We start from the raw sequence: 20,488 nt of genomic DNA, 5'->3' as shown, positions 1-20,488 counted from the left end.
ATGGACGACACAAAAAGAAAAGCAGTTTTCGTAAATACCCTTCGTCTCCCCCCAACTTTTCTTTTCTTTTTTTCTCTCTTCACTCTCATTCTCTCCACCTTCCCTTCACATGCCTTACAAAAGCCATACTTAGGCCATAAAAAATGCTCTATCCCAGGCGTGAAATGCAATCCACTATAGAGCCGTCATCAAGTAAGTATCTAGCATATGCATGCCTTCGCTTTGTCTTGCCTATCATCATCCACTGTTTAGCTATTGCTAAATGAGTCCAGCAGGTCCATTAACTTATTCCTATCCTTTTACCTTTGCCCTTCTGGTCATCATAAGAAACACTACCGATGGATGCTCACCGGCGACCATCCCAAAGACTGCAAAAAGCTCATGCAGTGCTTATCGAAATGGGGCCCCAAGCGGATTTGTAAGTACTCTCTTATTGAGTAAACATATTGCACTTTTTTTTCTCTTTTGGAGTTGCTGCGTTATACTGTTCTTTGTAATGAGATATGATCTTCTGTACTCTGGTCACCAAATATTCTAACCACGCTTTTTTTTTTTTTTCTTTATTTCTTCAGATCTTTCCGTAGAGACCTATCCGATTCGATAAGGGCTCCACTCCGCCTTACCATCAGAGCCCAGGGGCCCCTCCGCCGGTCCCTCTGCCGCCTCCCCCGAACCCCCCAGCTGCTCTGATGGGGGGGTTCCACTCCGTCGGACCCTCACGACTCCTTGAGGGAGGACCATTGTGGTAGCGCTAGAGAACTTCTAGTCTCTGGGCCTCACTTTGATCCGAGTGCCTCTGGGGATTTCGCGTAGGGACAGGATGACACACAGTTGCGGTAGCCTAAGAATGGTAAGTCAGTAGCAATGAATTCTTCACAGGGCCCTGTAGAGCTCGAGCCTCGGCCGTCAAGGAGATTCCCCCTCCAGCAGGATCAGGATCAGGATCAGGAACAGGTGTTATCGAGGCCTGGTAGCATCTAAGGTAGGTAGAAAAAAAAGACACAAAGAGTATATTAATTCTACTTACCTTTGCTTTCGTTCTCTCTGGTTAGATGGAGTCTTTGGCAACTCGGTGCTCTATAGGGCTTTGTGAATGGTTCATTGTTGCTGACTTATCATTCTTAGGTTATCCAATTAGCGATGCTGCGCCAGGGACGCCTGGTCGTAGTGGGTGCATGGCGTAGAGGCGTCATGTTGTGTGACCCCTGTTCCCTGCCGTCTGAACCAAAGGTGCTCTGGTCAAAGTGAGGTTCCATTGATTAGTCGTTCGATAGACCACTACAATGGGACTTTTGCTTGGAGAAGCGAGGCCTACGGTCCATGGAGGAAAGCAGAAGGCCTGGGAAAGAGCATCAGACCGAGGTAGAGCGCTTGGGGAAATAGTCTTAGAGCTAATAACTAACAGCCAACAGCCAACGGCCAACAGTTAACAGCCAAGGGCAATATAAAATCCCCGAAAAAAACCAAAAAAAAAAAAAAAAAAGAAAAAAAAAAAAAAAAAAATTAAAAAATAAAAACCCCCCCGAAGCCAGAAGCCAGAAGTCAGAACCCAAAAGTCAGAAGCCAGGAGCCAGAACCCAAAAGCCAGAACCCAGAACCCAGAAACCAGAAGTCAAAGCCAGAGGCCAGTACCCAGAACCCAGAAGCCAAATGTCAGAACCCAGAAGCCAGAAGTCAAAAGCCTGAAGGCAGGAACCAAAAGTCAGAAACCAAAAATCAGAAGCAGATAGCAGTCACGTCACTGCAAAAAAAAAAAAAAAAAAAAAAAAAAAGCCAACCAGCTCACTCCACTCAACCAAAAGAAACTTCATTGAAAGCCAGCCAAGGCCTAAAGTTGGTAGACGGTTGGCTCAACCATAGCAGCTAGAGACTGCTCCAACAAAATCAAAGACAGAAAACCTTAGTCAAAGCAATCGAAGGCAGCCGGGCAGCCACAATTAATCAAACACAGTTTGCTGCAATCAAGGAAATCAAAGACTACCAAAGCCAAAGTCGACCAAGGGCAACCGATAAGAGTCCAGACAATCAAAAGCAGTCAACCAAGGGCAGCTAACCTAAAGCCAGGCCACTAGGGCCAGTCAACCAAGGTTAGCAAGGCCAGTTAGCCAAGGCGGCATCAAAGGATATACTAAGAAGCATCATCAAAAGAATCCAAGCCGACTAGGAAATATCTAGTCATGCACACGCACCAAGGGCATCACCACTCTTGGGCCAGGATGCAGCTTGGAAACCACAGCACAGTAAACAATTAATAATAAATATTAAAAGACAAGATCAGATACAATGATCTTTGTCTTTTGTCTGAAAATGTGATGGATCTGTGACTATTGTGAATGCAAATGTCCTCAAATAGGAATAGAATGTTAGTAGCGACAATCAATAGCAAAGCCAATGGATTAAGCTGTGTCAGCTATTGGTAGCAAGCTGCTCAGTAATATATAGCTGGCTATATACTTACATTCACTCATTCACGGCCTTGAAGAGCAACCCAATTAAGCACATGAATACCTTAGTGGAGTTGGGCTTCAAGCTCGGTGGTCTTTGACTATAACCGTTAGTTTAGGCTACGCATTTGATTTGCCGAACGAGTTCCATAATCAATATAACTCATACTCTACTGAAAAGAGAAGGTCTTCAACCTAATCAACAAAAGAGTGGCAAAGATAGGGGCTGCTGACCATAAGTTTTAAAAGCAGCTCCACTCATCAAGCATTGGTTTGTTTTAGAGGGAAACATCGTGCAAAAGTGCATTCTTTTTTTTTTTGTCTAGTAGCAATAGCATGCCCTAAGGCCCTATGTATCTAGCTGCGCTCACACAACTACATAGCTCTGGTTAATTCTTTAGGTAGAGTCTATGAGCTGTCCCTTAGTCAATGATTTCGGACTGCTACTTTGGTGGACGTGTGTTGTTATAGGCGCTTACCGTGTTACAGTGCGTTCACATTTGCATTGCTGTGCCCTCATTGACTACAGCAGCTTCTTTAACCATTATATGCAAACTAGCATGAGTGCTTCCTTTGGATGCTGTGCCGCAAGAGGTTTCTGTCTATGGAGTGTCAAGGCGACAAAGGACATCTTCAAGTTCATTACCTGGACTCTTCGTGCATTTTAGATGACTCACTGAGCTTCAAAGCCTGTTTTTATTTTAGGTTTTTTTTTATTAAGTAAATGTTTGCTATCTAGCTATCTAACTTACCTGGTTACTATTCTAAGCTACAAGGAGCCAGACTCTTAGCCACCTTGGAAAGTACTTTCCTTTGTCACCATCGAAAAGACTCTCCAAGATGTTGTCCAGAGCACACCACGTGGAGGTGGTCTGGCATATCGTGCTCCGATGATCAGGCCCCATGGCTTTGCAAACGCCCGCACACACACACACACAATTATTTACACATTTGCCCATTCCCATTCCCATTCCCATTCCCAATCGAAGGGGCTCCGCCACTGCATGGCTCATTCAAGAACCAGCGTAGACTCATACACGTTCGTCGGCTTTGGTTGAGTGCCCGTGGTTGACTGACTTTGATTGCTCCTGGTCGGTTTTGGCTTTGGTAGTCTTTGATCACCTTGATCGCAACAAACTGTATTTGATTAACTGCGGTTACCTTTGATTGTTTTGACTGAGGTTTCTGTCTTTGGTTTTGTTGAGGCAGTTTCAGGCTGATATGGGTGAGACAACCTTCTATCGGCGCTGGCAGTGACGTAACTGCTATCTGCTGCTTGCTTTCTGGCTTCCGGCCCCTGGCCCCTAGCTTCTGATTTTTTTTTTATTTTTTTTATTTTTATTTTATTTTTATTTTTTTATATTTTGAAGTTTTTTTAAAGCTTTTTTTTATATTGGCCGTTGGCTGTTGGCTGTTGTTCGCTAGCTCTGAGGCTATCTCTCCAGAAGCTCTATCTTGGTTTGATGCTCTTTTCCAGGTCCTCTGCTTCCTTCCAAGGACCATAGGCCTCGCTCCTCCAAGTAAAATCCCATGGCAGTGGCCTGTCGAACGGCTGACCAATGGAACCTCGCCTTTGGTCAGAGCATCTTGGGTTCAGATGGTAGGGAACAGGGGTCACACAACATGACGCCGCTACGCCATGCACTCACTACGACCAGGCGTTCCTGGTGTAAGTTGTGGCCGTGGCTGATTTTTGATACTACTTTAGCTGTGGATGAGATGAGGCAATAGTATTTTGTTTTTGTGCTATATTGCTGCTTTTCTCCTTATCTCTTTGATAATAGCCTTTTACTATTATCACTCCTACTACTCCCCAACGATGACGATAACGACAACGACAAGGGTTGAGTAGGCGCGTTCGTGGTAGACATGCGCGCCTAAACATCCGCAGTAGATACATTAAATGGACTAAGTGCAGCAGGTGGACTTGGTGGTGATAGCTGCAGACGCTTCCTATGCTCCTGTTAATCAATACTGGGCCCATGGACTAGTCAATGTGAAGCGCTTCTTTCCATGCCTCATCCGTAAGATCAGTGGATTCCCTCTCAATACTTGAATGAGACTAGACAATAGATTAGATAAAGTGTAAGTAAGTGCTGAGTCAACTATGCGTGCTGTTGATGCTGAAAGAAGGTTTTTATTTTTAATACAAAAAGATAAATAAATAAAGTTTATTAGAATACACTGAGTAATTAATGCCATTGACAATGCTTATGATATTCTAATGAGGATGATGATGATTCTAATAATTATGGTGGTGATAATGGTGCATAGCAAAAATAAGCAAATAAATATATATAAAATACATGGCGGAAATAAAACAAAAACCAAGGACTATAGTAAAAGACGAAGGGTATCGTGCTGGCCTGGAAGTGGTGTAGGCGCTCTGCGACCTAAGAGAAGCCTGTACCATCCCACTCCAGGCCAACATATTCGTCTTTGACTCCTTCTGTGCGGATACGCTTCCGCATGACCGCGCCAACGTCCTTGGGAATTGGCGGCCACTCTTTACAATATTGGAAACCCCATCTCTTGTACGCACCTATAACAGGGCCAAGTGCGTACAGGAGAATGTCTTTGTTTCGCCTTTGGGCGATTTTGAGGATCCTATCCATCAAAAAAGCCCCGATTCCCATTTTTTGATATTTTTGTGCGACGCAGATCTTGTCGACATAAATGTACGACTTCATAAAGATGAACTGCGTCACCCCTCGGACTGTGATGTCGGCCAAATCCTTTGAAGGGGCCGACGACACAAAAATATCAATGGTGAATCCGTCATCAAGACTGGAATCCAAAGACAGGTCCATATTGTATTGATAGAAGGAGCCTTGGATGAGGTCACTCGCCTGTTGAAACAACACCCGCTGTGCTGCTTCAAACTTCAGGGCAAGCTCTGACTGGACTGTGAAACAGTATCCATTCAGGTGATCCTTACCACCGTCGACAATTGTCTGCGGATGATAGATCACGCCGGACTCAACCACTGTTCCGGCAGCGTTGCTATATTGAAGAGGGAATGCAGCACGCTCTGGGAGTGTCTGATCATTGTCTTCATCCAGGTCTGAGTTGTAATCCCAGCAAATACTAAGGTAGTTGCCGAGATTCTTCCGTGAGTTCCCCCATCCGCAAATGTTCACTATTGTAAATTTAAAACAGATGGTTAGAATAATCAATGTTACATTTTGATATTATTCAACTCCTTATGTTATTTGCGTCTCTTAAAGCTACTTACAGTTGCGTTTCTTGAACACTGCGGTCTCTCTGGCGGCCTTAGATGAAGCTTTGTAGCTTTCTAGTCTTTTGGCTCGCCATTGTTGGTCCCGCTCCTCCCAACTGGTATTAATGGAGGCAATATGGCGGGACCCGGTTGGTTTATATTGCCTCCTGCGTCTCTCCAGGGTGGTTTCGGGTAGGACACCGTCATGGAAACCAACCCCTGGGTTCGACTCTTGTACAGAGACCTGTTCCACACTTGGTCGCAAACTATGGTGTGGAACAGCCTGTACTTTGGCTGGCTCGACTTCGTTTTTTGCGGTCACGCTTGTTTGACGGGCTTTGGAGCCAGCAGCCACGATCACTTTTGAGATAATATTATTATCGTTAACAGAATGAGATTAGATATACAGTTAATGCCCATTATTTCTCCACTCACCAAAAAATATAAAATAAAACAAATTAAAATAAAATAAGTGACTTACAACCACGGCTTTTCAAATGGGCATTGGTGCGTTTGCCCCGCTGATCCGCATGGAACTCTTGAACTTTGATAGTCCTTTCAAAGTTCCTATATGCGTCTGTCAGCGTCAGGCTGCTCCGCGTACCGCTCTTATATTGAAGTCATCTTTTGTATTGGTCTAATTCAACTCCTCTCGGAGATGGAAACTTGGAGTGAATGTGAGACCTGTGTGGGGTTGTGATGGCCTCCCCCACTACATCAAAGAGAAAAGAAAAGAAAAGAAAAACATCAACGTCAGTTTACTATTTATCGTGGTTTTCTTTCAGTGTGTATATATATTTACGTATATATAGATCGAATACTTACCATCTTTAACAATTCCAGCCATTTTTTTGCGAATTCTATCGCTGCGACGCTGTTGGACTGGAGTGCCAGCAGAATCGGGTGCATCTATGCCACAAACCATTTTAATAATCACCGAAAGAGAAATAATAAATAAAAAGAAGTGAACTGACTTGACCCGTCGCCACCTTTGATGCCATCGTTTATCATAAATTCACGCCGCTCTGTTGAGTAGATGCTGCGCGAGTGCTCATGTGAGCAAAGTTCTGCCTGACAAGAATCAACCAGGGCTTTCATTCTGTCATCCAAAATGAAAGGCTTTCATTTTTTTGCCCTCAACAAATAAGATTAAAGAGTTCTCTGCTGCGGCTTATATTGATGCATGAAAACAACTTTTGAAAGTCATGATTGGAGTGAAAGGGGTAAAGAAAGGTCTATTTCCATTTGTTTTTTAGGATCAGAATTGGACAGACTGTGTGGCCTGCTGCCTAGATCTCGGCAAACGACGCGACCGTTAACCCTTTTTGAGAATAGTTCAGTTGGTAAAATGGTATATGTAGCATATTTTATTTCCTTTATAGCTATCAATTTTTTTATTTTTGAAGAAGGAAAAAAGGAATATACTTTGTCTTTCTTTTTGTATTGTCGATACTATGTTTTACAGTGACGCAAAGGAAATCGAGCATCCTGCTGCAAAAGGTGTTAAATAATAATACTGATAACTATCATATGCCAGCGATAAAGAAAGTCATGGTGGGTGGGTTGTAATATTTAACGAATGAGTATAAAGTAAATATTGAAAATCTAAAGAGAAAACGCGTTCAGAGGGGAACGCCGCAATGTCGTTTATATTTCCGCCATGACACCTTCAGTTAGATGTTCGAATGAACACTCTTTTTTCTGGTTGGCCAGAGTCCATTTTGAATCTGAATGTTCACACGGCAGACAAGGGACACAGACATTGTCCATCTCGATAAAATTGACCTTTTTTACTTCCAGATGCCACATGAATGATGGCAACCTGTCTCTGAGAGTAAACAGCCACGCATCAATATTAGCCATGTCCATACAATCATGGCGCAAGGCGGCGCTATTATCCTTCATGTACATTTTTATTATTTATCCCTAATTTTGTCCTTTCTTTTATATACCATCCTCTTTGATGACAGTGCAACAATAATGTGGAGAAATATCAAGTGGACAAAAGATGATCAAGGCGGCATAGTAATAAAGAGGGCTCATAAAGCAGCGTTGTTCATGGAAATGTTGATACTGTTGATACTCACATGTATGCCATGTCACTTGTGTATATCGTGGGAACTGTGCATTAGCAGTTTTTGTTCGAACAGACATTTCCTTTTTTTAATTTTCAGAACGCCAAGGAGATACAACACGTCATTCCCTCGACACAGTTGGATGCCTTTTATTAGTCGATACATAAACGTTGATACTTTATTTTACCTTCAAACAAAGAAGTTATAAATGCTAATCACTAATCTTTATGTATTCCATATTGGCTTGCATGAAAATTAAAAAAATTAAGATTAAATAGACTCGTTCCCAGCCCTCTCCTTAAGTGCATCTTTACCAAAATGTTTCCATTTTGGATGCTACCTACTGGAGGGGCTGGTATAGGCTCGGTGCCATCCTGTCTGCAAAGCGGCAAGCCACCAATCACCGTTCCATAAATGGAAGGCGGGCTCTCTACAGTCTTCATCCAACAAGCCGTAAATTTTTTATGGATTTGTGGATTTTCACTTCTATTCATTTCAATTCAATAAATATATCAAACTTTATTTCTTCTCATTCATTCATTTTCATTCATTCTGATTCACTTCCTTCATGTCATTCAGTAAATCGCGATATTCGTTAAATAGCTCCAATTGCCTTTGAGCTGCAACCCAGCGTTTCAATAACAGAGGGTCATCGATTTTGCCCCAAGCATCCATAAATCGCTGAAAGTCTTCTTGTAGCTCCTCTTTGTTTATATCTTATCATTTATCGTCGGACTGGATGGAGGTGACTCGAGCTCGTCTGATAGCCCTTGGGGATCTGAGTCAAGAACACTGGATTCGTAGTCAACACCATCTTCGTCATCGTCTAGATTATCGTCCTCGTAGACAATATCATCTTCATTGTATGGGACGAAGCGATGCTTGTGCTTTTCAGATGTCGTTATCATCTTAACAGCGTCGAGGATCGACTCTGTAGGCCCTTCACAGTAGTTCATAGTGAGGTAATTGAGGACCCCGATATCCTTTTGCTTGGTGATTTCTGCCATTCCTCGCAAGCGGTTATCAGTCACATTGAGATCTATTAAAACACACAAGGTAAAATGGTTTTTTTTTTCCTTTTCCTTTTTTTCTCTCTAGAATGATAGAGATGCCGCCTTACCGAGGTCTCTTTCAGCAGCGAACCACTCCAGCAAAGCATCTTCCGCGGGTTCCATGTTTCGATCGAACTTGCGTTTGACTGCATGACTAGCTAGGAGGGGTAGCGAATTCACGTCTTGAATATACTCATTTTTTCGACGATAAATGTCTATTGCCGTGGAAGGGCTCATGCCAAACCTGCTCCAATAGAAGAAACAGAGACTTTGAACCCTTTTGCTCGTAGTTCATCGACGGCTTCAATGAATTTCACTTTGTCGGCTAAGGAATAAGACTTGTGCAGCCTGTGCTTCTTGAGTGCATGTCTCGATCGAGAAGACTGGTTTCTAGGCTTTGTTGGGTTCATTTTTCGAAGCATAAGGATGGATGTGGGTGGAAGTGAATGTGAAAAAAAAGTGGGTACGCAAGAACATCGTATAAAAAAAACCAAAAATAAAGTTTGATATATTTATTAAATTGAAATGAATAGAAGTGAAAATCCACAAATCCGTAAAAAATTTACGGCTTGTTGGATGAAGACTGTAGATCTTCTACCTATTATATCCCTATTATACACTATCATGCAAAACTGATTCAATAATTCATGTGCATTTCTTTTTTTCATTCCTAGAAACCGTATATGCATACACCACTCATACTTTGGTTTAATAAAGCTCCCGTCTTCTACGTTGTAGTTATGCGTTGTGACATTAGCTTGTCTCATTTGAATAGCTAATGACTTTTTTGTTCATTCAGGTCATTGAATCAGTTTCACATGTGCCCATTCGGTGGCCAAAGATCTTTATTCTTTTGTGAGGCATAACCTTACATCAATAGATAGTATTTCAACCATGGGCATCACTGACAGCTTGGAGTCTCTTATGGATACCTATGATGAGTTTGCGGCAGAAGTCCACTGGGATCCTGTACCATTCAACCGATATTCGCTCCCATAGTTCATCACAGCTCTTAGCTCGCTCCGGATACCTAGAGAGCCGCCTATCCAATTCTGCCCACATGTGTTCAATAGGGTTGAGGTCAGGGGATTGTGCTGGCCACTCTAGAAGTGTACCTTCCTCCTCTGTCAGATGTACTGACTTTAAATACTTCCTAACAATCCTCGCCGTGTGCTTCGAGTCATTGTCGTGCTGAAAGACGATATCGCTTTTAGTTAGGCCCCAGTCATCAAGCGACATCTGTAGATCCTCCTGGAGTAGTTTGATGTAAAGTTGTGCGTCCATATTATTGTCAATCTTTGCAATGTATCCAGGTCCGTACCATGAGAAGCATGGCCACACTTTAACGTTACCACCCCCAAACTTGACAGTGCCTTGCACCGACCTGCGAGTGAGACGTCCCGGATTGTCGTCCCAGATCCACTGCACGCCATCAGAGCAGATTCGGTTTATTTTCGATTCATCTGACCAAATAACCTTTTTCCAATCTTCCAGAGTTCATTCCTTATACTTATTGATAAAATGCAAACGATGTCGTCGACGTAAAGCTGGCTTATGTACACGTCTCTTTGCTGTCAATCCTAACTCCTTGAGCCGTCGTCTAACGGTGGTCTCAGAAACAGCCGCTGGTATGAGCTGGTTGGCTCTGACGGTGGCCTCAACTGCAGACTTGAGTGTACCTCGTTTCATGTCCACCTTAAGATACTGTATGATATCTCTAGATACTTTCCTTGGTCGACCGCCTTTATTGACTGGCATGTACTCCTTATTATGTGCATAGATCCTGGTGGCCGTCCCTTGCGATATACCGACACTAGCAGCAGCTTCTCTAGTAGACATGCCTCCCATCATTAACCTCCTGGCTTCGTTGACTTTCCTTTGTGGAGTGGGTCTCATATTCTGTGAAGATAGAGTTAAGAGAGAGTTAAGCTAATGTTCATAAAGGAAAGAGAGAAAAGTCCTTCTTTTACTTGCATTAAATGACATCCAGCAGTTGTCATGGGCAACATTTTAGACCACATGCAAAACTGAAAAAGTGACCTGCATGAATAAAAAAGTCATTAGCTTTCCAAATGAGACAAGCTAATGTCACAACGCATAACTACAACGTAGAAGACGGGAGCTTTATTAAACCAAAGTATGAGTGGTGTATGCATATACGGTTTCTAGGAATGAAAAAAAGAAATGCACATGAATTATTGAATCAGTTTTGCATGATAGTGTATAATAGGGATATAATAGGTAGAAGATCTACTCTCGACTCAAGGTCCATCCAGAGGAGCCTGCATTTGTACAGCAGGCGCTTACCTGGAAAACGCACATTGAGAAACAGATTCAATAGCTGTATTGTCTTGCAGAAGTTTGGAAAGACAAAAAGAGAGAGATATGCTTTAAAGTAAACCTTGGTCTTTCCAGAACAATATCAGACCATAGACCATGTTTCCCGACCCAAGGTCCAGACGGGGGAACCTATGTGTCTTGTTTATAGCACAGTAGGCGCTTACCCGTCCAACACACAATAGAAAACAGAAGCATAATCCAGCCTACTTTTCAACACACCCTTCTTATTATCTTGCCATTGTAGCTGCTCTCTTTCATCTCAACGTACCTTGGATAAATACGAGAATCAGGAAGAGGAAGGTGAAAATAGACGAGTGGACAAGTCTGACCAGTTGTACTGGTGTAGAAATGCTAAAGAGGAGAGAGAATGAAGCAAGTGTTCAACTTCTGAAAAAATAGAATCGAACCGAATATTAACACGATGTGATGAGAGAAAGTGCAAATTTAAATCATTGGCAGCGCGAAAATTAATTAGAAATAGGAAAAAAAAAAAAAAAAAAAAAAAGATGCCAAGAGACATTTGGTGTAATTGAGTCAATTACCAGAGGCTCATACCGATGTCTTACCGCTGCCATTTTTGGTTAGTCCGCTATCAATTACAAAAGGTTTATTAAGTGGTAGGCTTATAATTGACCAATACCGATATCGGTATGAGTCTCTAAATTAATTTAATTAATTGAGTGCTGAAAAGAAGGAAAAAAAAATTGATTTAAAAGCAGCAAAAGGTGAAAATTATTGGAAGGCTGTGAGTGAGAATGCAAGGGTTGTTTTAACGAAGAAAGTGCTGGAATGAGAGTAAAGATGGAAGAATGAAAACTGGAAATGTAGAAGATTGGTAGGCTCGACCCAGCCCTCTCTAGTTTGAAATGTGACCGGAAACATATCAGTTTCCTTTTTAGGTCACACATAACTAGAGGGGCGAAGAATTTTTGAGTGTTTTGGCGTGGGTCCGAGAAAGGAAATGGTTGCATTTAATTGAGTCCACTGCGTGCACTTAGAGAGATAAACGTGATCTAGTCAGGCACAACAACAAATAAAAAATAAATCAAACAAAAGTTCAAAAAAAAAGCCTTCACACTTCAGCAACACTCAAAGCTTCTGAACCTCACCAAAAATATCTAACTTCAAGGTAAATATTTAAGAAAGAAAGAATAATAAAAGATGAACTACAATTGTTCTTGTCCGTTCTTTTGATCTGATCTATGGCTGCGCCACCATTGTTCGCTGCGCTTCTCATATCCTCGTGTAAAAAAAAAGAAAAATAGTAACTATAATGATCACTCCAGAGATTGTCAAAATTGAGTGTGAGCGGAAGTTTGGATTGACACCCAAGGAGGATCAAATAAAGGTCATCCAATGTATTGACCAAGGAACAGATTGTGTCCTAATCGCGCCATGCGGATGGGGCAAAACGCTTGTCTATTTCCTTCCTCCGGTTCTTTGGCTAGAGCAGACTATCCTTATAATAAGCCCTCTGAAGGCGACTATGTGGGAACAATCTGCAAAGCTAAACAAACTTGAGATCAGGAATGTAGCTTTATCTGCTGGGGATCAAATTACCTCCAACGAGCAACTAGTTAAGGATCTTTCCGAGGGTATCTACAGGGCTGTTTTCGTAACCCCTGAGCTCTTGTTTGAAAGCGACCACTTAAAAGGAATCTGGAGAAATAAGAGATGGCAACAGCAATTATTGGCCGTGATTGTAGATGATGCCCATGTTGTGAGTACATGGGGCGATAAATTCAGGGAGGCATATTCAATGATTTTCTCCTTTCGACCTACGATCCGAAATATACCTTTTATTGCTGTTTCGGCTACGCTCCCCAAATATCTACTAGGAGACGTTACTCGGGCAATACGAATGGAGGATCCTCTAATCATCAATCTTGGGAATGATCGACCAAACATCAGATATGAGGTGAAGATATACTGCAGGAAAAAGGGCGAGCGCTACTCACATTTCAACTCCCTCTTGAATTTCAAAAAAAAGACTATTGCCTACTTTGACGCAAAGAACGAGATGATGGGGGTTTTCGAGCATTTAAAAAGCGTGGCCGGCAGCAACGCGTCTAAAATCGACGTTTTTCATGCTAATTTATCTGAAGAGGGCAAAATTCACCATTTGGAGCGGTTCGCACAGGGAGAAATCTTGCTACTCCTTTCAACAGAAGCGGCAGGAATGGGATGCGACATAGGTGATATCGATCGAGTTGTTCAAGTCGGCGTACCCGACTCTGTAGTATCACTTGTTCAACGACTCGGGCGCGCAGCCCGCGATCCACAGCGGAAAGGGGTTGGCATTGTCTTAGTAGCGGACGGTGAAGTTAACAGCAAGCTTTCCAAGGATGCAGCAGTCGGAAGAGCGGCCCCCAAACGCATGAAGTTTGATCAAGCTGTCAACGACTTCATCAACACTAAGTTGTGCAGAAGAGCTGTACTTAACAACGTATTCCAAAACCCGCCTGGATACACTGAAGACTGCTGTGATTTGTGTAGGCCTTGCCTGGACGAAGATGTGTCGCACAACGATGTCCTAAAGCGTGCTCCAAAATGGGTATTGAGATGTTTTTCAGATATTAGAAGTCAAGGAGATCAAAAGTTGTTTTTATTATTGTCAAACGAGAGCCTTTTATCAAGGACTCTCTATGACCGTCACATGATATTCTGACCTTATGAATAAAAATGGAAGTGCACCTGAGGTGCACTCCCAAGCCTCGGTACGTAACAGGTATCTGTTAGTGCGCCTCGGACTGCCGAACAGAAGAGGCTTGCAAAGGATATCTTGGTTTCGTGGCGACTTGAAGCATTTAACCGAGATCTATATCCTATATGTAGCGAAGCCACTCCCAGCTGCGTATTGCCTGAGAAGGTGCTCGAAAAATTGGGGGATAATTTTGGGAAGATCACAGATACTGCATCAATCAACGAATTGACAATATGGACACCGTTCTTCGATTTCCACTTGAGCCAGGTGGCAGGAATATTGAAGAGATTGAATGCAGATATCAATGATGGCAGCCAGCTACGGGATGTAGCGGTGTACCTAAAGGGATCAACTGGAGACAATCATACTGTGCAGACCAGATGCGCCGATAAGCCGCTGGAAGGCGGAAGTTTCCTGTATGGGGATAAATATCAATTGCTGCACCGTCCTGCCCCGATCTCCAGGGATTTCCGGAGCAACTCCAACCCAAATACACAACCCTTGCCACTCTTTCCAGGCGAATTTTTAGAACTAGACTTGCCCAGAAAAGAATCCGCTGCAGTTCAAGAGATCCTGTCGATGGATGTTTCCGAAATACCAACTTCTCCAAGCTTACGGTCGTGGCGACTAGACTGCCCATCGGATGCGCCCATACTGCCACCGTCCCCCATATCCGAACTTCCACACCAAGGCCACAGTTTAAGATCATTGATTACTCCACAGCTTTGAAGAATAAATATGGCAACTAACAAATAGTTGATGAAACAGCTTTATCATCCACAAAACAAACGAAATCCAGAAAATTGTTTGGATAGACGCGTGTTCTTTTTTTTTTTTTTTTTTTTTTTTTTTTTTCTTTTGATTGCAAGGACCTACAGGGTAATGAATTAATTTTCTGCACTTGATGTACAGTCGAACTTGCAATATCCGGACATCCCACTGTCAAACTTGTCCGGATAATAATATATAGGAAGTTTCGAAGAGTTCAAATAGCACCGCTCAACTCATACAGCAACAATTAAAAGGGCTGTAGCGACGACCGCAGCAGCAGGAAGAGCAGCAACAGCAACAGCAACAGCAACGACAGCACCTACAGCATCAGCTCGAACCACATCAGATAGGAGCACAATTACAGCAGTATCATGTCAAGATCAATCAGCAACACCAATATCACCAATATACGTTCAACTTTATGCAATATATTTACAACAATCAATGCCAACAACAGCAATCATCTCAGGGGCTGTCTAGTCCTCATCCTTCATTAGCTTTTCTTTTACTGGCTGCTCCTCCTGCTCCTCCTCCTCCTTCTCCTTCTCTCTATTGGTGGTACCCAATCCACCAAAGGCATCATTGTTATCCACATCTCGACTCTATCTATGTTCTCTGCAGTCAACGACTCAATTGCCAGAGGACTCGGGAGCATCAACATCAAAGAAAAAAAGAAAACGAGAAACATGGATCTCTTATACATCACAAAAATTACGCGCCTGATTGATTTGAATTGTTTCAGGAGCACAACACGTGGTTCATTTTCTTCACAGAAACAAATAAAGTACGAGATCAACATAATTTTGCCTCTCAGCACTCACTCATACTCCCTTTGTAACCTTGCAATCTTGTAACACTGTACAATCATGCCAAAAGAAAATAAATCTACCTCTACACGTCCGGCACAAGAAAATAAATCAAAGAATTCTACACATCTGGCACGAGAGAATAAATCAATCAGAAATTCTTCACGTCTGGCACACAAATCTTCAATGTCGCGAATCTCTAAATCAACCACAAACAACATCAAGTCTTCCAAGCCAATTAAACTGAAACTTTTCTGCCTTGTGGAAGGAGAACCGGAATTCTCAGTGATCATTCGTTCCGACCAAACTATTGACGACTTAAAGGATGCCATTAAAGCAGAGAATGAAAACACTTTTAATGGTACCGATGCGAAGGATCTTATTCTCAAGCTCATCCCTAATGGTTCAACAGTAGAGGAACTATGCAAGTTTCCTAAAGAGTCACTCAAGGCCCTTGACAACGTACTTGAGAAACTCCACACTTACTTTCCTGACGAGGCAGCAGATAATCTCATTTACATTATTGTTGAAGTACCGAAGCGAGGTATGTCTTTAGTTCTTATTGGACTGATAGTTTCGATTTAAGGCGTCAAACTGCCTTCTAAAACTATTCTATTTGTTTAAATTTTAACAAAGTTTCGAAAAGAGATCGAGATCAGCTAGAGAATGACGAGAGTGATAGGAGCTCCTCTAAAAAGGTCAAGCTAGAAAACATGAGCCTAATGGAGGCGATTAGTGCAGCAGGACTTGCCCAAAAGGCTTTAATAAACGGCGATCCTGATCCCTCCGTCCTTACAAGTAAAGAACTGGTTTCAGTACTTGGTAATAATGGCGTCAGGGTGGGAAGGACTGACTTGTACTATTCAATATCCCAAACGGCCACTTCCCTCCAAAACGCATCATTTCAAGAATTAGACGTGATATCCAGCCCTTTGGGGACAAAGCTTCCTGTGATCGACACGGAAGATCTGTATGTACGACAAACTTACAAAGAATTCTACGATGAGATCATCAAGAAGTATGGTGTAGGTGGGGATATAAAGGCTGAAGACCCCCAAATGGTTCTCACAGGGACAGCCGGTATAGGAAAATCATCCTTTCTCGTATACTTCGCCATCCGAATGCTTGCCACTAGCAACGAGGAAGACCCGCCTATTATCATCATCCAGCAAAAGGAAGGTTCATCGTGTTATGCTTTCGGTGGAAGATCTACTATTCGAAGTGGGGAGATAAAGGATTTCAAATCCTTCCTGCAACTACCCAGCACTTGGTTCCTAGTCGACAGCTCACCAACACCACTGCTCTTGAAATCCAGGACTATCTTCTCGGTATCACCAAAAACTTTACTTTCTAGCACGAAGGGGTACCAAGAAATCATGAAGAAGGTCATATGGAAGTACTACATGGCTCCGTGGGAACTAGATGAGTTAATAGAATGCAAAAACAAGGTTCGAGTCTTTAAAGAGGCCTTTGACTCTGACAAATCCCGTGAGAACCTTTTAGAAGAGCTCTATGACAAGATCGGTGGCGTGCCAAGATATGTCCTCGAGAAACCGAGAAAGGTATTCGGGAATAATGGGACAATAGCCAAAGCCGAGTCGGAAGCATTAGAACGCCTTCAGCTAGCTCTTGACGATCTCCAGGACCCATCAAGGATAATAAACCATTATATGCAAGGCCGGGATTCAATGGAATATAGCAGCCAGATTTTTCACCGTTATCCAACAGAAGATCATGAAGGATTCGAATTACGATGGGCTTCTAATCATATTATGCAAAAGGTGTGTGGTTTATTAAACGAGAGTACCTGGGCCAATGTGTTGGGAAAGCTCGTCGATAGTAATCCACTAGGCAAAGGAGTAATGTTCCAAAACTATGTGCAGCGCATGCTGCGGCTGGGCGGTCGTAGCTTTAAGGCCAAGAGCATTGATGATGGCACTGAGATAACTATTGAAGTCGAAGAAAGTCCGAAAACCAAATTCTTTCATACTTTGGATAAATATGTGAAGGACGATATGGAAGGATCATTGTGGCTGCCAAAGAGTAAGACCTTTGCTTGTGTGGATATGTTAATAGCTCCGAAATATCTACTCCAGATTACAACGAACAAGAATCATGGCATCAAAAGTAAAAACTTCAAGGAACTTCTGAAAACTCTGCAAGATAAAAAGTGGATTAGCTCCTCTGACGAGGTTGTATTTATTTTTGTTGTCCCGCAAGACATGGCCGAAGAGTTCAAGAAAAAAACTTACAGAATTGGAGCAAATCGTGTGGATCCTACGCCGACAATCGAATTAAAAAATATCAAGCAATATGTTTTGGCGGTTGATCTGCAAGATGAGCTCCGGAGATGCAGGAAGAAGGCAAGCTAGACGGACAACTCAAATGAAAGTAGAATTGTGAATCAATAAAGTCCATGTACTCTGATAGAGGAACTAAATCGTGAATAGATCTCGGATGAGGTGTGATTGGAGAGTGAAGAAGTTGAATATATGGCCCCCGGAAGCCGTTGGCTAATGAATGATGATAAAGAAAATAATGATGGGGAGGAGAGAGGGGGAATTGACAGTCCTGCGTACTAATAGATAATTTATAGATTTTAGTACCTCAGTGCATGGTTGATTTTTTGTCACTCTTTGGATGCATGCCATGGGAAGGATGACTGACTAGTGTACAATTCCCCTTCCGCAATTGCAAAATGTTCAATCCCTTCATCCCTCTTCACAAAACCTGTCGTATAGAGCATTTGGATTCTATGGATCCTGAGAACGCAGATATGCGTATATGGAGCACTCAGACACTTTGGGAGTGTTGCAGAGATGAATCTCGTAGATGCATATTAGTATCATTTCCATCCCCGCCCCGAGCGCCCATTTTTTTTTGTTGAGAGCACATGGAAGTGATGCTAGACATTCATAAACAAAGATGCAGGTGATCCTAACACAAAAACTGATCCGCACAATACCCATGGAAAGTGATACTAAAATCTTTCGTTGATACCATTTTTGTTATTTTGGCAAGCAGTACGAGTATGTCATCCTAAATTTTCGTTATTTTGGTACACAGTACTAATATGCCATACTGGACACTTGATACTAAAGTCAATACGATCTTTTTATATCTGTATGGATTCGGCAACATACCTCTAGCAAAAAAGAGACCGGAAAGGTGTTTTGAATTTTTGTAGGCAGGGAATAAAAAATGAAAATGGTTAATACTGCTAGATGCACTAAAAGAGTGGAGGCAAGTAAATGGTGGACAGAGTGCATCGTGATTGCTGATATTTTTCTACTGATATTTTTCCTTCCTTTGCATGTAATAGGCGGCTGCCTTCTGCTAGAAGGGAGCACAGAAAACTGGATCTGATCTGCCTATGAGTTTGTGGGAAAAATTAATTAGTAAAAAATCAATCCAACAAAAAAGTATCAGCAAACACCATATATCAAGCTATATTATCACGATGCACCATGTCCACCATTTACTTGCCTCCTCCACTCTTTTACCATTTTCATTTTTTATTCCCTGCCTAAAGAAAAACAAAACACCTTTCCGGCCCCTTCTTTGCTAGAGGTATGTTACCGAATGCATACAGATATAAAAAGATCGTAATGATTTTAGTACCAAGTGTCCAGTGTGGCCTACTAGTACTGCGTACTAAATACAACAACCCTTGTATTCTCACTCACAGCCTTCCATTGATTTTCTTCTTTTCAGCACTCAATTACACAAATGACAGACGAAATTTCACTTTCTTGTATTTGTCGATGGAGAGTCTATCGCATTCCCAGTGGACAACAATCCCCAGAAAACTCAAAGGTACTATCAAGAAGAAAGAAGAGCCTGGATTCGACGACATTTCTGCCAACAAGCTTGTGCTTTTTCATGTCTCCATCCCTTCTGCACCAAAAAGACAGACTACGCTCAACAATCTGACAATCAAAGAGAGCTCGAAGGAGCCAGAGGAGTTAGGTTACCCCGACAAGTGAGATCCCCGAGGTCTTTAGAACGGCACCACTAAAGAGAACCATCCACGTCTTTGTCCAGCGATCATCGACCTGACCGCATCCTGTTTATTAGAAATGGGCAAGCGCGAACGATAATTGAAATCAAGTCGGTTTGGTCGCTTTCAACGTGCGACATCATTGCAAGCTTTCAAACAGATGTAGCCTATATCGCAAGGTTATTTACTCGATCTCATTAGACCTTTGTACTGAAATATGAAATATAAAGACCGATGATTTTACAAAAAAACATGGTAACTCAAGCATAGTAAAAGGTCATAGAGGAGCTGACTGTGGCATCAAAAACGGTTTGCGGTTAGGTGTCAAAAAAAAAGTTTACTATCCATTTAAAATAGGGCTTGAGGGAGAGGTCTGAGTGGTCACCGCCATACTTGGGTTCAGGTGTCAAACGAAAAAAAAAAAAAAAAAAAAAAAAAAACTAACTAAAACCTCTTTTTACACCTACGCCTCCTTTTGCACCTACGCCTCTTTTTACACCTCTGACATCTGTTCCCGTGATTTGTAGGCAGAAAAAGATTTTTTTGGTCTGAAAAATCATGCAGGGTCAAAAATATGGTTAATTACAAAAAAGTCTGCCAAAATAAGTACAGTCGAAACAAGTAGAATTGATTTGAATAAAGGAAAAATGCATCCCCCCGTCAGAATAAAAAATTGACCCCGGCTGAGAATTCCCAAAACCCCCCGTCAGAATTCCGAAGCACCCCCCGTAAAGATTCTCGAAAGGCAAATCTTAACCCCCCGTCAACCGTTTTAATTATCGGAATCTTTATCCCCCCGTCAACATTTTGAGGCTGTTTTTGGGTCTTATTTTCTGCTTTTGGTTGCATCTGTCTTTCTATTAAACTCAACGCTATTATAGCCCTCTTACTTTTTATCTTATCATCAAAAACTTGACAGTAGAAAAATCAGCTAGACAGACACATGTTCCTTGATGAATGGCTCCCCCCCTAGTATTTTATTTATCTCTAGGCTCAGAACCTTCAGCAACTTTACATGCACCACACAAGCCCGATATAGTCATCGAAAAAAAAAAAAAAAAAAAAAAAAAAAAAAG

General features: G+C 42.2%; 4 protein-coding genes across 4 annotated transcripts; 2 read left to right on the top strand and 2 right to left on the bottom strand.

The window, feature by feature from the left end:
- Window positions 1-4,837: 4,837 nt before the first annotated feature.
- BCR41DRAFT_375753 (hypothetical protein) lies at window positions 4,838-6,589 on the bottom strand (the record flags this gene model as incomplete). Its single annotated transcript, XM_022026977.1, has 3 exons — window positions 4,838-5,583; window positions 5,680-6,024; window positions 6,490-6,589. The coding sequence occupies 3 exons, from the start codon at window positions 6,587-6,589 to the stop codon at window positions 4,838-4,840; spliced, it is 1,191 nt and encodes a 396-aa protein (XP_021875525.1).
- Window positions 6,590-8,449: 1,860 nt separating this feature from the next.
- On the bottom strand, window positions 8,450-9,201 carry BCR41DRAFT_402135 (hypothetical protein; the record flags this gene model as incomplete). Its single annotated transcript, XM_022029278.1, has 3 exons — window positions 8,450-8,778; window positions 8,860-8,949; window positions 9,036-9,201. The coding sequence occupies 3 exons, from the start codon at window positions 9,199-9,201 to the stop codon at window positions 8,450-8,452; spliced, it is 585 nt and encodes a 194-aa protein (XP_021875524.1).
- Window positions 9,202-12,404: 3,203 nt separating this feature from the next.
- On the top strand, window positions 12,405-14,564 carry BCR41DRAFT_426758 (P-loop containing nucleoside triphosphate hydrolase protein; the record flags this gene model as incomplete). Its single annotated transcript, XM_022030771.1, has 2 exons — window positions 12,405-13,685; window positions 13,860-14,564. The coding sequence occupies 2 exons, from the start codon at window positions 12,405-12,407 to the stop codon at window positions 14,562-14,564; spliced, it is 1,986 nt and encodes a 661-aa protein (XP_021875523.1).
- A 908-nt stretch (window positions 14,565-15,472) lies between these two features.
- Window positions 15,473-16,075, top strand: BCR41DRAFT_375751 (hypothetical protein; the record flags this gene model as incomplete). The annotated part of the gene is made up of 2 exons (XM_022026976.1): window positions 15,473-15,956; window positions 16,059-16,075. 2 exons carry the CDS (start codon window positions 15,473-15,475, stop codon window positions 16,073-16,075), a joined length of 501 nt encoding a protein of 166 aa, XP_021875522.1.
- Window positions 16,076-20,488: the final 4,413 nt, after the last annotated feature.

The sequence above is a fragment of the Lobosporangium transversale genome, assembly GCF_002105155.1.
Source record: "Lobosporangium transversale strain NRRL 3116 chromosome Unknown BCR41scaffold_77, whole genome shotgun sequence".
Taxonomy (NCBI): domain Eukaryota; kingdom Fungi; phylum Mortierellomycota; class Mortierellomycetes; order Mortierellales; family Mortierellaceae; genus Lobosporangium; species Lobosporangium transversale.
The sequence above is the reverse complement of the archived record's forward strand: the minus strand, read 5'-3'. Positions and strand labels throughout refer to the sequence as shown.